General features: G+C 40.3%; 1 protein-coding gene across 4 annotated transcripts in view; it reads right to left on the bottom strand.

Moving 5' to 3' along the window:
- The window catches only part of LOC135214492 (zinc finger protein 677-like), a 33,282-nt gene that overhangs the window by 16,107 nt on the left and 738 nt on the right, over positions 1 to 16,437 (bottom strand). For all 4 annotated transcript variants that reach the window (XM_064248858.1, XM_064248860.1, XM_064248859.1 and 1 more), the window contains one exon: positions 11,924 to 12,112. In XM_064248858.1, coding sequence (XP_064104928.1) covers positions 11,924 to 11,943 — 20 coding nt within the window. In that variant the 5' untranslated portion in view covers positions 11,944 to 12,112. The remainder of the gene's footprint in view (positions 1 to 11,923; positions 12,113 to 16,437) is intronic.

A 16,437-nucleotide genomic window follows, 5' to 3' on the forward strand; every position in this document is an offset into this window, starting at 1 on the left:
CTAGAGAGAAGCACTTCTCATAAGTCACTTTCACATCCTTCAGGTAATGAGACGCAAACACTGAATTGCACCTCCAATAAGTAGTCTCAATGATATTTCTGAGAGACATATTCTTTTGGAACGCCAGGGATGTTGCTACTGCCCTCACCTCATGGGTCTTAACCTTTAGAAGACCGATTCATCCGAGCAGTTCTTGTGTGCATCAGTAATCACGCTTCTCACAAAGAAGGCAAAGGCGTTTTTAGACATGAGTCTTTTGGGGTTCTTCACAGCACACCAAAGACCTTGTTGACATCCTCCCATCTGTTTCTTTCTCTCTAAATAAAATTTAAGAGCTCTAATTGGACAGAGAGACCTCTCTGTCTCTCTGCCTACGAGGATAGATAGGCCTTTTACCTCAAAGCTTCTGGGCCAAGGTTTTGATGGGTTCTCGTTTTTCGCTAGAAACAATGTCTGGAACGAACAGATAGCCGCATCTCCTTTGAATCCCACTGTGGAGTCCAGAGCGTGCAATTCGCTCGTCCTCTTGGCCGTAGCGAGAGACAACAGGAATAAGCATTTCCTAGTGACATCGCGGAAGGAAGCCAGATGTAGAGGCTCGAATTTATCTGAGGTAAGGAATTTCAGGACCACGTCCAGATTCCAACTAGGTGTTCTAGGAGCTGCTGATTTTGAAGTTTCAAATGGACCGAATCAAATCATGGTAGATCCTTGTTCTCTGCAATTTCTAGCCCTCGATTCCTGAATACTGAAGACAGCATGCTTCTGTATCCTTTGATTGTCGACACGGAAAGGTGCGATTCCTCTCTCAGAAAGAGGAGGAAATCGGCAATGTTAACTATGGAGGTACTGGAGGAGGACAGCTTCTGACTCTTACACCACCTCCTAAAGACTTCCCACTTCGATTGGTATACTCTTCTCGTCGAAGATCTGCGGGCTCGAGCGATAGCGCCTGCAGCCTTGCGAGAAAAACCCCTAGCTCTGACAAGTCTTTCGATAGTCGAAAGGCAGTCAGAGCGAGACCGGGAGGTTGTGATGAAACCTCTCGAAGTGGGGTTGTCTGAGTAGATCTGCTCTGCTTGGTAGAGATCTGGGGAAGTCCACTATCCACTCCAGTACCTCCGTGAACCATTCTTGGGCTGGCCAAAATGGGGCTATTAGGGTCAACTTCGTGCCCTTTGAAGCTACGAATTTCCTGAGTACTTCCCCCAGGATCTTGAACGGGGGAAAGGCGTAGGCGTCTAGGCCCGACCAATCCAGGAGAAACGCGTATATTGCAAAGGCTCTTGGATCTTCCACTAGAGAGCAAAAGATCTCTACTCTTTTGGAGAGGAACGTAGCAAACAGGTCTATGTGAGGCCTCCCCCACAGGGACCAAAGACTTCGGCACACTTCTGTGTGTAGAGTCCACTCTGTGGGAAGGACCTGATTCCTCCTGCTTAGTCTGTCCGCTCTCACATTTTTTATCCCTTGCACAAATCTTGTGAGGAGAGTTATGCCTCTTTCCTCTGTCCAGGTTAACAGGTCTTTTGTTAACTGATAGAGGGAGAATGAATGCGTCCCTCCTTGCTTGCGTACGTAAGACAGAGCCGTGGTGTTGTCCGAGTTTATCTGGATCACCCCGCCTCTGACTATCTCCTCGAAGAATCTTAAGGCTAGGTGTATGGCTACTAGTTCTTTGCAATTGATGTGCCAGGACACCTTTGTTCCTTTGTCCAGGTGCCTGCCACCTCCCTTGCTCTAACGTCGCTCCCCCCCATCCCGACTCCGAAGTGTCGGAAAATAACACTTGGTCTGGGTTCTGCAGGGCAAGTGACACGCCTTCGTTCTGCTGAAGAGGAAGGATCCACCACTTTAAGTGATTTTTTATCTGTGGAATCGGGAAGGTGTCTGAGAGTGTCCGTCTTCCAACTCCACACCCTTTTCAGGAAAAACTGAAGAGGGCGAAGGTGAAGCCTCCCCAAAGAGAAGAACTTTTCTAGCGAGGACAGAGTCCCTAAAAGGCTCAGATAATCCCTCGCTGAACTACTCTCTCTCTAAGAAGCTCGAGATTCTCGACAAACCTCGAGTGATTCTCTCTCGCGAAGGAAATACCCGAAAACCCCGAGAATCCATCTGAATCCCCAGGATATACCAAGTTCTAGCTGGGGATCAGTTCGACTTCTCGAGGTTCACGAGTAATCCCAGCGATTCTATCATCTTTCTTGTTATTAATAAGTCCTCCAAGCACTGAATCTCCGACTTGGCCCTGATCAGCCAGTCGTCTAAGTAGAGGGAGATGTTTATTCCCTCTAGGTGAAGCCATCTCGCTACATTCGCCATCAGGTTGGTGAAGACCTGTGGAGCTGTAGACAGGCCGAAACACAGAGCCCTGAACTGAAAAATCTTGCCTCCTATCATAAATCGAAGATATTTCTTTGACAAGTGGTGAATGGGAACGTGGAAATATGCATCTGCAAGTCCAGAGAGACCATCCAATCTCCTGGACGAAGAGCTGACATTACTGAGGCGGACGTTTCCATACAGAACTTCTTTTTCTGAACAAAGCGGTTCAGAGCGCTTACGTCCAGTACTGGTCTCCACCCCCCCGATGCCTTTGGTACTAAAAATAGGCAATTGTAAAATCCCGGGGAGTGTGGATCCTGCACAAGTTCGATGGCCTCCTTTTCCCACATTTGCTCTACCATTTGAAGGAGAGTCTTTCTCATCACAGGGTCTCTGTACCTCGCTGACAGTTCCCGAGGAGTAGAGGTTAGGGGAGGACTGTCTCGAAGGGATTACGTATCCTTTCTTTAGGACTGAAACTGACCAAGGGTCGGCTCCCCTTTTTGCCCAGGCTCCTGCAAAGTTCAGGAGTCTGGCGCCTACTGGTGCTTGGAGGATCATCAAGTCATTTTGCCTTCTTGAATGGTCTGAAGGAGGACGAGAGTCCTTTTTATTCGTGGACACTACAGGACGACTCTTCTTAGATGTTTGGACATGTAGGTCTTGTGTCGCCTTCTCAGTTAGCGAGCGAGATATATCTTTCACTAACTGAGAAGGAAACAGATGATCTGACAGAGGGGCGAACAATAACGCTGTCCTCTGGCTCGGAGAAACAGCTTTGGATAAAAGGGATCCATAAACTGATCTCTTCTTCAGAAGACCAGCACCAAATAGGGAAGCAACTTCTCCCGAACCGTCTTGTACTGCCTTGTCCATGCAAGACAGGACGCTATGGAGAATTTCTGGGTTCTTAAGAAATTCCGGGTCTTTAGACTTATTAGCCAGAACTCCGAGAGACCAATCCAGAAAATTGAACACTTCTAAAGTGATGAAAAGTCCCTTAAGAAAGTGGTTCAATTCTGAAATGCTCCACGTAGATCTGACCGAGACTAAAGAGTGACGCTTGAGGCAATCCACTAGATTGGCAAAGTCCGCGTTTCTGCCGATGCAGGAAGAGAAAGACCCATAGTCTCTCCTGTCCCGTACCAAATACCTCTCTTTCCATGGAGTTTGGAAGGAGGCATGCAGAATACTGTCTTTCCCAACTCTTTCTTAGTGCCCATCCAAGAATCCAAAGATTGGAGGGCCTTTTTCATTGAAATCGCAGGTTTCATTTTCAGGAAGGCCGAGGATTTCACAGTAGCCGTACTCGAAAAGAGAGAACGAGGAGAAGGAGGAGTGGCTGGACTAAGAGAGTCTCCAAACTCTTGCAGTAACAAGGAGGCTAAGGTCTTGTAGTTTGAGAGTCCCTCATTTGTAGGAAGCTCGTCATCAGACAACTCGTCCAAACCCCGATCCGAAGAAGGAGAAAGCTCTCGCTTGGAGGAAGAGTCTTTCCAAGACCTCCTACGATCTGAAGGAGAGGAGCTTCTGTTTGGAGAAGAGTCATCAATTCCAGATACGAGTCTATTCGGATCTTGCCTCATGGAAGAACTCCGACTCCTGCCTCCTGGCTCTTGACTCTTGACTCCTGACTCCTGCCTCCTGGCTCCTGACTCCTGACTCCTGCCTCTTGACTACTGACTCCTGCCTCCTGCCTCCTGTCTCCTGACTCCTGACTCCTGACTCCTGCCTCTTGACTCCTGGCTCTTGCCTCCTGGCTCCTGCCTCTTGCCTGGGTGACTTCTCACTCCTGGCTCTTGGCTCTTGCCTGCTGGGAGACTCTTCGCTCCTGGCTCTTGGCTCCTGCCTCCTGGGTGACTCCTCACTCCTGGCTGGTGCCAGACGCCTGATCGGCTCCTCGCAACTGATAAGAGTCTTGCGTTTAGACAATTCCTTACGTAAGGTTGATTCCACGTTCTTGCTAGGAGCCTCACATCGATCCTGGCGGCAGGTACCTCCACACGTCTGGAGGACCTTTTGATGGGAAGGGAAGTGTCTTTCCTTCTAGGAGGCTCCTTTGAAAGCACTCCTACCAAAGGCGATATCTGTTCCTGCATGGAAACCAGAAACCTTTTAGTAACCTCCTCTTTATTCTCTTCGGGAGGAGGAGAAGGAGGAGGGGAGGAGTCCATGGGCTCCACCTCCTGACTCCTTCTAACTATGGGTGACAAAATGGCTCTTTTTGGTCTCTTAACCTCCGAAGGAGACTCCTCAGGGAAGTGTTCCGGGCTCGAGTCAATAGTCGGAGCCTTCCAACTCCTCTTCAGTGGTCGCGAGCGATCCGAATCCCTCCAATCACGTCTAGGAGACTAATATCCCGACGATGAAAAAACAATCACGCAGGACGCTTTACAATAGCGATCCCTGGCAGTCTGGGGTGTCACAGAAACTGCCGAAGGGACACCTGATCGGTGGGGATTCTCCACCAACCTCCTTTCGGTTTTTGACATTCCTTTCCCTCTGGGGCATGTGAGGTTTGGAAGAGGTCTAGACCTAGGAGCGTTGCGGAGCCGACCAGATGCCCCCTCCACTACACTGGGGACACTCACATCACTGTCCACTGTAACATCACTAGCCTTACCTTGCAGGGCAGCCATTTTGTTTTCCATTATCTTGAAGGCTGCTTTTAGATCCGCAAGTTCTTTCGCTGAATCTACAGGATCTGCAATAGGAGAAGGGCTGAAAAGGGAAGAGAAGTAGCAATACTTACCCTTGGGGAAGATCCCAAGCTAGGAAATAGTTCATTCGATCTAGAACTACTTAAACTTCTAGAAGAAGCTTTCCTCACTCTTTCTCTTTCTAACTTTTTCAAATAATTAGTTAGATTCTTCCACTCACTCTCACTCAAATTCTCACATTCCTTGCAAGTATTAGTGAAAGAACATTCATACTCCCTGCAACCCTTGCATACGGTGTGAGGGTCTACCGAAGCTTTCGGCAACCTCACCTTACAGCCTACATTCACACAACGTCTCACAACCATTCCAGCGTCAGACATTTTTAAGAAAAAATCCAAATCAAGTCCACAAACAGTCCACAAAAAAGCGTATGCCAATCCAACAATAAAGATACGTCACCAAAAGTCGGTCAAGAAGATCAATTGCCGGTGAAAAAAGAAAAACCAATCGAGAGGAACCAACAACAATGTTGACGGTCCGGGCGACAGAAGAATTCTGATTAGAAAACGGGAATGGTTCCTAGTCCTGCCACCCATGGCAGTGCGGATAGATCACCTGACCTACCGGTAGCGTGTGCCGCGAAATTTGAAATTCTGTCGGGGACGACGGAGTCTATAGCTAAGTATATATCTGGCAGGGAAGTTGAATGTATAAAAACAGCAGGTTAATCTGTGGGTTGGGCTAATAGACCAAAATCTTTGCTTGAGCTAGGAAACTTCCTAACGCTCGAGCGAACAAGAAGCAATTGAAAGGAGAGTGCTCTGCTGGCCGGTCCTGGCAACAGCGCTGCCAACGGTGGTGCAGATAACTCAGTAGAAGGGAGTTTACCTGCAGCGTTGGTAGCGCTGGCAGTTAAAAAATTACCCAATTATGGGTAACTCTGTGGGGATATAGTTCGGGCTGGTCAGTAACCAGGGCCAATTCAGGTGTTCAGGTGGTGTATTGCAATATACAAAATATCTTTCAAGAAAATAGATTACTAGAATGTATGGAGAAAAAAGAAATGCTTTTAGACACCTCTCAATTACTGGAATGGACATTAGGTATACTCCATATTGCAAAGAACATGTATAGTACGTATTAGCTTTCTTTGCATATTAATGTACAGGCAGTCCCCAGGTTATGACGGGTTCAGCTTACGACGTTCCAAGGTTAAGGCACTTTTCAATTATATTCATCAGAAATTATTTCCAGGGTTATGACAAATGTTCCAGGGTTACGACGCTTAAAACACTGATCTGGCAGAAGAAACATGACACCAAAAATGCAAAATAATCAATATTTGAAGGCTTTTTTTGATGAAAAATGCAATAAGAATGCAGTTTACATAGTTTTGAATGCACCCAAAGCATTAAAAGTAAGGTTTTCTTAGGATTTTTGACGATGTTCTGGCTTACGACGATTTTCGGGTTACAAAGCGTCTCAAGAACGGAACCCCTGTCATAACCCGGGGACTGCCTGTATATATAAAATATCTGTCCAGAAATAACAATATCATATTTTTAATATGTAGATATGTTTACTTAATAATACTTTTTGCTGACAATCTGGGTATCATAAACATTATCAGTTTTCTCACTTTTGGTCAACAGTTCTGTTCTAGTCACAAGATTGACCTTTCCCAATGCCAAGATGTTTCCAGTAAGTGTTATTTCTCACTGGCATATGTATGCAACCTTTCTAAAGTTCCAGGTTCAAGTATATTTTGTTCATCTAATTACACATTGCTAGAAAAGGTTATACTCGGTGCAGAATTACTTCACTGACTGAACAAAGTTAATTCTTAACCTATTGGAGATTGTTTGCATGGTTTACTCAACTATGTAAGTAGAGGCCAGCAATTATAAACTATCTAGTGTTTAGTTAATGATCTGAGTTATGCATTTTTGGTTAAAGGAAAACCTGTATGAAACTGAATAGACAGAGGAAAGTCCATGACATCTTATTAGGAAAATGCAAGGTCTTTTTGAAACAATCATTTGTTGCACAGAAATACTCAACAGGCTACAGGTTACCTGTAAACAGAATTGGGCCACATGTGATATATAATGAGCTGATGGAATGAATACCTGTCAAACGCAAAGATTTGTTAACTTACTGTATTCACCATTGTCAGGTGAGAACTGTAAAAGTATAGTGCAGTATTATTTTGTATTTGTGATCCACAAGGTTGTCAAGAGAACTGTAATATGAAAATATTTTCACATAGCTTAGCAGTGCAAACCCATTTATTTTGCTTGCAAATTTATAAATTACATTTTTTTTGTTTGAAGAAGTAAAGATAATTATGCTATAAAGCCTCTAGTGGTACCAGTACCACATTCCTTCAACTCTGCCAAGTAATTGCGAGGCCATTCTGTACTTTAACCTTGTAGCTATTGTTCATACCAATTCTAATTTTGTAATGGGATGATGACATGAAAACTAGCTTACATTTCTTTCTCCAGAAGTAAATATTCATTATAAATCTGACTTAAAGAAAGACTGAAAGACCGTTTCAGTAAGAAAACAGAGACAAACAGTATACATAATCTAGGCCAAAGGCCAAGTGCTGGGATCTATAAGGACATTCAGCGCTAAAATGGAAATTGACAGTGAAAATGACTTGAAAGGTGCAACAGGAAGAAAGCTTCAAAGCTGCACTATGAATCGTTTGTTGGGAGGGTGGAAAGTAAGATGGAAGAAAGAAAATATGAACAGAGGTACAGTAAAAGTAATGAAAGGGTTGCAGGTAGGGGTCAAAGGGATGCTGCAAAGAACCTTAAGTAATGCACTGATGGCACTCACATTTTTCATACATATACAAATGTAAAGTCTTATGTTTCATAATATAAAAATGCAAATTGTTATATGTGCCATAGATATACAAATTCAAAGTCTATGTTTTATATATATATACAAATGTCGTCCCATATGATTAAGATATACAAAGGCAAAGTCTTATATGCTTCACAGATACATATACAAATCCAAAGTTTTGTTCCATAGATATACAAATGCCAAGTCTTATACTATATGGATATCTGTGGAAACAGCTTGTCTGGTCACTGAGGCTTGGTAACAAGGTTTTCAAATTTGGTAGCAGACAAATATGCAGCATCACTTTTCCTTTGACAGCAGGGCAATCAAAGGGGAGTTGAAAATTTACCAACTGTTCCTATGATGATACAAACCCTCATGCTTGGAGGCTTGCCCCTTAGGCAGGAGGAATGGTCTTGAGATCACAAAAGCTGTTGATCTCCCACCTGGGAATGTTAGCTTTCCAGTCTCATAGATGAACAGAAGGATGACTCCTGTAACCTGTATAGGGTGAACTCACATGACACGGCCCTGTTCTAGAGTGTGGCTTGTTGTAAACTCACTCTAGAAAAAAAAGGACTCAAGTTCCTTTATAATAAAGGGAGACCAGCTCAGAAGGTAGAATAATATGTCAAAACCCCCAAGTTAATTTTGTTTGGACTACTTATCAAGTAATTTTCTGAATAATTTCAAGCAACCAAAGAAAGCAACTGATTCCCTCCTCTCCAAAAGCAGATGGGTAAATGGCTACACCCTGTTTTCAATTGTCTTTTGCTAAATGACAAACCAGTTTTGTTTCCAAAAGTAAAAACCTACCTTTTTTTTCCTTCTCAAAAATGACATTTTTATAAGTTTTATTTATATATATATATATATATATATATATATATATATATATATATATATATATATATATATATATATATATATATTATATATATATATATATATACTACCCAGTAATTACTTAGCTAAGAGTTTCTACTCAATGGCAGCTTAAATTTTGAAAATTAGCGGTAGAGATAGTTTGTTTATGTAGGTGACTAACCCCACCCAGTTTCAGAATAAGGGAGAGGAACAACTCAGCAAGAGCTCAATTTTGTTTATGCTCTTAATGTCCATGTCAGGGGAGGAGGGTGGGCTGTGTTCATAATTACATACTGGGTCAATACATATATATAAAAATTTTATTCTTATTATAAAATATGTCATTTTCATATATAAAAATGTTATTTTTATATAAGTAACTTACCCAGTAATTACTTAGGTGAATTGGCACAGTTGACAGGAGGAAGGGATTCATGGACATGTAACCCAAAACATTAATAAGGTTAATGAAATGAGAACAGAATAAAAAAGGCACTGAGAGAAATCTTGTTGTTCCTTAACTTACTTGTATAGTCAGGATCGCCTCTACTGATGTGGGGTGCTTCACAGTGAAGGAGTAGTCCGATCACTCACCAAGTATGATATAAAACTTTGCAATGAACGAAGCATCTGATCATCAACAAAGCCAACAAATATTTGACCTTGCCCAGAGTGCAGTACAAAAAAAAAAAAAAAAAAAAAAAAAAAAAAAAAAAAAAACACACACACACAACAACCAGAGAATATAGTCACCTACACCATTTAAAAATATATATATAACCACTACCCGACACTAAAAAACTGTTGGGCACTACTGCTACATAGTATGTAGTACCCTTCAGGCTCCCAAAAACTCAACACCCTATGCAAGGAAAGAGACAGAATGCTTCCTAAGTTTCCTCCCCAAACCCTATGCCACCCATGGACGTCGGTCCTAATATACTGCACTTTTCATAAATCCTTTCCGCTTCTCTCCAATAGTGCATAACAAATACAGACTTACCCCTCCAGTAAGTGCAAGATCAAAGAAAGGAACATGTTTAAAAGCTACTGATGTAGCCACTGCTTTTACATTGTCTGCTCTAAGTTTTAGTACAGGAAAATATCCTCTCCAATTTGAGCTTGTGCTTCCAAAATGAAATCCTGCTAAAAGAGAGAGCATTCTTAGACAAAGGTCTAGAAGGATACTTTACTGAATACCAAAAGTTACTTGCTGGACCTCTAATCTCTGTCCTTTGGATATAATATCTATGTGCTCTTACTGGTAACAGAATGAGAAAAGGCCCGCTTGGACGAATAACTAGACTGCTTATGGAACAATGACAATTGCTTAGAAACTACAGGCTAGCATTCTGAATAAGAAAACTGCTCAGGACTATCCCACTTACTGCACAAGGGTTGAGGGCTACAGGAAGGTTCTGTAAACCTTTTGCTGGGTAGCAGAGGGGATAGATACCTGAACAATGAGCGCCTTTTCCGTGGATGAGAGTCATTCTAAAGCCTCCACTGAAGGGGTGACTGCCAGTGGGCAGACTCCACTGACCTCCCTTAAGCCTCTAGTATGCCTCCTCCCAAGGCTGGGAGGAGTATGACAGAGACCTTTGCCTAAGAGAGTTGATGGGAAGGACAGCCACCTCCTCCACTAACACTACTCTTAAACATTTTTCACTGAACTTGTCCATATGGACTTGCATTGATGCCCTTATATAGGCTACTGTATTAGCCAGATGATTGAACGTCTTATTTTCGAGGCTGGCATAGGGATCCAGGTCAGGAGCGTGGTAACCAGTAGAAGCTGGTGGTTTAGGAGGATGAATGGAAATAGGAGAGATTAGTTTAGCAGACAAAAAGGCGACAGGAACATCAGCACTACTAGATTTGTGAGTCATGTCTTGAGTGGCTAAGGCATTAACCTCAGCTCTAGAAGCCGCTTTTCTCTTGCAATCTCTTTCTAATTTAGATAGGTGAGAAGCTAAAGTCTTCCATTTTTTCTCATCCCATTCTCTGCTCTCCTTGTGAGTCAAGTCAATCAAACAAATTTTGTCCCCTACATACTGTACATAAAGTGTGAGAATCATAGCATGCTTTAGTGAAACGAGTATTGCAGCCTCTGCTGCAATACCTAATATTCAATGAGCTAGAGTCTGACAGTCTACTAGCAAACTAAGTCAAAATAAGTAAGTCTCCTAAGAGCACAAATGTCAAAAATTATGAAAAACACCGCCTCTAATCCAAAACAAAAGCTGAAGGCTACCATAGCAAAAAATTCTTCACCAAATGGAAATATATCAAGCCGAAAACCAAAACCAAGCTGCGTTCTTAACATCGTGTTGGTCTTAACCAGCAGAAAAAAAATTGAGCACTTGGCTGGGTTGTTCCTCTCTCTCTTACCCCAGATGTGGGCAGGGTTTGTCACCTACTTAACAAAAAAGACTATCACTACCGCTAATTTTCAAAATTTAAGCTGCTGTCAAGTAGAAACTCTTAGCTAAGTGATTACTGGGTAAGTTACTCATATAAAAGTAACCTTTCAATAAACAGCTACATTTAGAAAAGACTGTGAGACCAGTTATGACAGAGGTCCCACAGCTGTAAGGTAATTACTCTTAGAACGAAGCTTGATACAATGAAAGGTCTTGCACTCTATCTGAAATTTTGACCACCTATCAGGTATTTGGTATAGAATGTTCAAAGCCACAAAGGAAAGCAAGTCCCTCCTCTCCTGAGGCAGGTGGGTGAAGGGTTACTCTTGCTTTCTGTTGCCATTGCTATAGGGCAGTTCCTTCTTACCAAAAATATACATTGATTCCAGACCCACCCTAGAGAGAGATTTTGATAATAGGCATGACATAAGTCAATCACCTACATGTAATGGTCTCACAAACATCTCCCTTTTGGCATAAATTCAAGTAGTTATTTTCTTGACAATAAAGCATTCTATTTTGTATACAATATAAAATCCATCAAGTATGTAGAAATAACCATGAATTAAAGGCCTACATTACAGGATAGTGGCATGAAAGTACAGTTGACTTGGGTATTAAGTTAAAAATACTGACACCAAAACTAAGAATCTATGCAGAGAAGCTTTGTAAGCCATGGCAAGGTCATCTATTGTTTCATCAGTTTGGTTGATTTTACAAGAGTAAATGTCCTTCAATTTAAAACAGGAATTAGTTCATTCAGCTGAAAATACGACATTCATTACTCACCTGATTTTCATGCACGTCATAATTAACTGATTAGGTGGTGCCTCAACTGAGCCTCCTTTAACAGGCTACCTGTTAATTTTCAATAGCATTGTCAGATCGTCTTGGTGAGGTAGGCATCTGTACGCAGAGATTCCAGATGTCATTCCAAAGGCAACACTTCTAACCTCTCCAACTGATTACTTGAAAATTCTGAAATAATTTTTTTCATCAGTAAAATACAAAAATGGAAAAAATTATAATATCTAGTCTAAGAGATAGAAATGTTTTTCTTACTTGTGCATACTGTCCAGTGTGTAATGGTTACCTGAGAGATGGGAATATTTCTTAAAGAATAAAAAACAGTAGATCTTCCCTCAGTTTGGTATTCCAGAGCTGGAGGAATCCCCTGTGAAATACCATATTGAGTCTTTCGAGCTGACATCAACTATTAACCAACTTGTATGGCTGGGATAGGCTACATTCTCACCTAACTTACCTTGAGTTAACCTAGGTACCATATAATACCTGACCAACAGCAACATCAGAGGCTAAACATGTTGGCTAGCTTAGCTTCCTCAGCATCAAAAATTTTGTATCATATATGTATAAACTACACATTTTAACGTAGGGTCAGAACTCCTCAGCCATAAACACTGCATGCCAGTCTACTCCATTATGTCTCATATTGCTCAAGGACTTCTTATCCATTTCATCCAAGTTAAACTTATTTCAGTCTGAGAAGGGAACACCAGGACTAAAATGACAGTACAGCAAAGTATAAGCTAGCTAGGCTGCCAGGATAGCCTAAGCTAGTCTGCTCAAGGACACTGGTCGCTGAGTGGATTTTGAGTGATGCAGAAAGAGACATTGCTTGAAGGAAGACTACACTAATAATTACAATGCTCATCAGCAAATATCTGGGTAACGGTAAATCTGCGACATATTTAGTACGTATCTTAGTAAAAGTAAAAATGTGACAGATTTTAGTAAATATATCTCAGTAACAATAAATTAGCAACAGATCCTGGTAAATATCTTGGTAACAGTGACTTTACGACAGATTCTAGTAAATATCTTGGTAACAGTAAGTTTGCAACAGATCCTGGTAAATATCTTGGTAACAGTAACTTTACGACAGATCCTAGTAAATATCTTGGTAACAGTAAGTTGGCAACAGATCCTAGTAAATATCTTGGTAACAGTAAGTTTGCAACAGATCCTAGTAAATTCTCTGTAACAGTAAATTTGCGACAGATCCTAGTAAATACTTTGGTAACAATATATTTGCAACAGATTCTAGTAAATTTTTGGTAAAAGTAAATTTGCAACAGACCATAGTAAATACCTTAGTAACAGTAAAACTGTGACATATTCTAACAAATATCTTGGTAACAGTAAATCTGTGGCAGACTTTAGTTAATATCTCGGTAACAGTAAATTTGCACTAGATCCTAGTAAATATCTCGCAAACAGTAATTTGTGAAAGATTCTAGTAAATATCTTGGTAACAGTAAATCTACGGCATATTTTTAGTGAATATCACGATAACGGTAAATTTTGTGACAGATTTGAATAAACATATCTGTAACAGTAAATCTGCAACAGATCTTGGTAAATATCTTGTTAACGGTAAATTTGAGACAAATGTTAGTGAACATCTCGTTAGCAGTAAATTTGCAACAGATTTTAGTAAATATCTCTATAACAGTTAATTTGCGACACTTTTCAGCGTTAATCTTTTAACCCTTAAATGCCGACTGGACATATTTTACGTCAACATTTTTTGTCTCTCGGGTGCCGACTGGACGTATTTTACGTCGACATACAAAAGTTTTTTTAAAAATTCGCGGAAAAATACTTTTAGGCCTACCAGCCGAAAACTCTTGAATCACGCGCCTTGGGGGATGCTGGGAGTTCACGGATCAAGGTGTTGTTTTGTTTACAATCGATACGCAGGCGCGCAAGCGCGAATTTCTTTCTTGCCGCACTAAAAAGTATTTGTGACACATCTCGGAAATTATTTCGTCACTTTGACATAATTTTTGTACCATTGTAAATTAGCCGTTACATGAAGTATTATATATATGAAAATGTGCGCATTTTTATGTAGAATACAACAATAAAATACTCATGATTGTAGCTTTTATCAGTTCTGAGATATTTTCATATAAATAACGATAATTGCCAAAATTTCAACCTTCGGTCAACTTTGACTCTACGAAATGTCGAAAAAAGCAATTGTAAGCTAAAAACGCTTATATTCTAGTAATATTCAATCATTTACCTTAATTTTGCAACTAATTGGAAGTCTCTAGCACAATATTTCGATTTATGGTGAATTTTTGAAAAAACTTTTTCCTTACGTCCGCGCGGTAACTCTTCCGAAAAAAATCATACATGCGATTGTGGTAATGTTTGCACCATTTCAAAATTAGCCGTTATATAAAGTTTTATATATGGAAATGTGCGCAATTTCATGCACAATACATCTAAAAACAACCCATGGTTGTAGCTTTTATCAGTTTTGAGATATTTTCATATAAATAACGATAATTGCCAAAATTTCAACCTTCGGTCAACTTTGACTCTACCGAAATGGTCGAAAAACGCAATTGTAAGCTAAAACGCTTATATTCTAGTAATATTCAAGCATTTACCTTAATTTTGCAACAAATTGGAAGTCTCTAGCACAATATTCCGATTTATGGTGAATTTATGAAAAAAATAACATTTTCTTTACGTCTGCGCGGTAACTCTTCCGAAAAAATCATACGTGTGATTGTGGTAATGTTTGCACCATTTTAAATTAGCCGTTACATAAAGTTTTATATATGAAAATGTGCGCAATTCCATGTAGAATACAACAAAAAAAATAATGAAGGTTGTAGCTTTTCTCAATTTTGAAATATTTGCATATAAATCACGATAAATAGAAAAAAAAAACACACATTCGGGTCAAACTTTGACTCTACCGAAATGGTCGAAAAATAAAAAAAACGCAATTGTAAGCTAAAACTCTTACAGTCTAGTAATATTCAGTCATTTATCTTCATCTTGAAACAAATTCGAAGTCTCTAGCAAAATATTTAGATTTATGGTGAATTTAAAAAAAAATAAAAAAATCTTTCCTTCTGCGCGCGCGGATTCTCCGCCACAAATCTCCGAAATACGTACATACCATTCTCGGAATATTTGCTCCATTTCTCATATTAGCATTTCATAGAGTTTTATATATGAAATGTGCGCAATTCATGTAGAATAAAACGAAAAATATTTGAAGGTGTAGCTTTCTTATTTCCGAAATAATTGCATATTAAAAAAAATATATATATAAAAAAATTCGACATTCGGTCAACTTTAACTCGTCAGCTATGGTCGAAAACTGCAGTTGTAAGCTAATACTCTTACAGTATAGTAATATTCAATCATTTGTCTTAATTTTGAAAGAAATTGGAAGTCTCTAGGACAATATTTAGAATTATGGTGAATTTTTGAAAAAAATATTTGTTTAAGTCTGCGCGTTACGAATTCATGCATTATTTTGTGATAATATTTTCTCTGTGTTGCTTTGATCGTTTTACAATGTGTTATATACCAAAATGATCGCAATTTAGTGTACATTACAACGAAAAAAAAAGTAACTTGATACCTTCAACCGTTTTTTGCACAGCGCGATTTGAATACAATTATATATGAAATTTCGTTTTTGCGCTATCATATATCGCATTAGTTATATATGATAATGATAATCTTTTTCATTTCTGATGGTTGCATACTAAACTTCAGGCAATGACAAAAAAAGGAGCCAAAAATGAACTCTAAATCTTGAAAACTAAGCGCGCTGTGATTTTTTGAAAAAAATATTTTTTCCGCTTCCGCGCTCACTCTGAAACACCTCCGGCACACGGGAGACATTTTTTTTTTACCGCTTCGGCGTTTAAGGGTTAATAAGCATAGCCTAGCCATTAGAGATACTTCTTATGAAAGCAACAAACTCCAATATTAGAGTATCAATTTCTTGATGGAAAGTTTATGCATATACACATATATATGAATATATTGAGTTTTTGATACATAGCCTATGTAGCCTAGTCACTTAGCCCTGAGCATAGGACTTGTAATTTTGTTGTGAATACATCATTTGACTTGGCATCAGCCTTAGAAGTCAAATAACTGTTTATGAATGCGTGAAATCAGTTCTACCCAGGGGGTGAGAGTTTTACAATGGGAACCGGTTCCACAGACAAAAACAAACCTAACCTGTCTTAGAATGTCATGTCCTGACCTCACCTGACCTTATGTTCCCAACATTACCAAGGGTGCTGCACCCCGACCTAGCTAGGGAGGCTCTTTGCCCTCTTAGACCCTCCCGAAACAGATCTGTGGGACTAAATTTCCATTTGGACACATGGTTTGGCACTGGCTACGACCTAACCAAACCTAACTTAACCTAGCCTTTGCTAAGGCGCTCTATCCTGACCTAACCAGACTTGACCTAGAATTACCAAAATAAATTTGGTAATTCTAGGCAATAA

The sequence above is a fragment of the Macrobrachium nipponense genome, chromosome 45, assembly GCF_015104395.2.
Source record: "Macrobrachium nipponense isolate FS-2020 chromosome 45, ASM1510439v2, whole genome shotgun sequence".
Lineage (NCBI taxonomy): Eukaryota > Metazoa > Arthropoda > Malacostraca > Decapoda > Palaemonidae > Macrobrachium > Macrobrachium nipponense.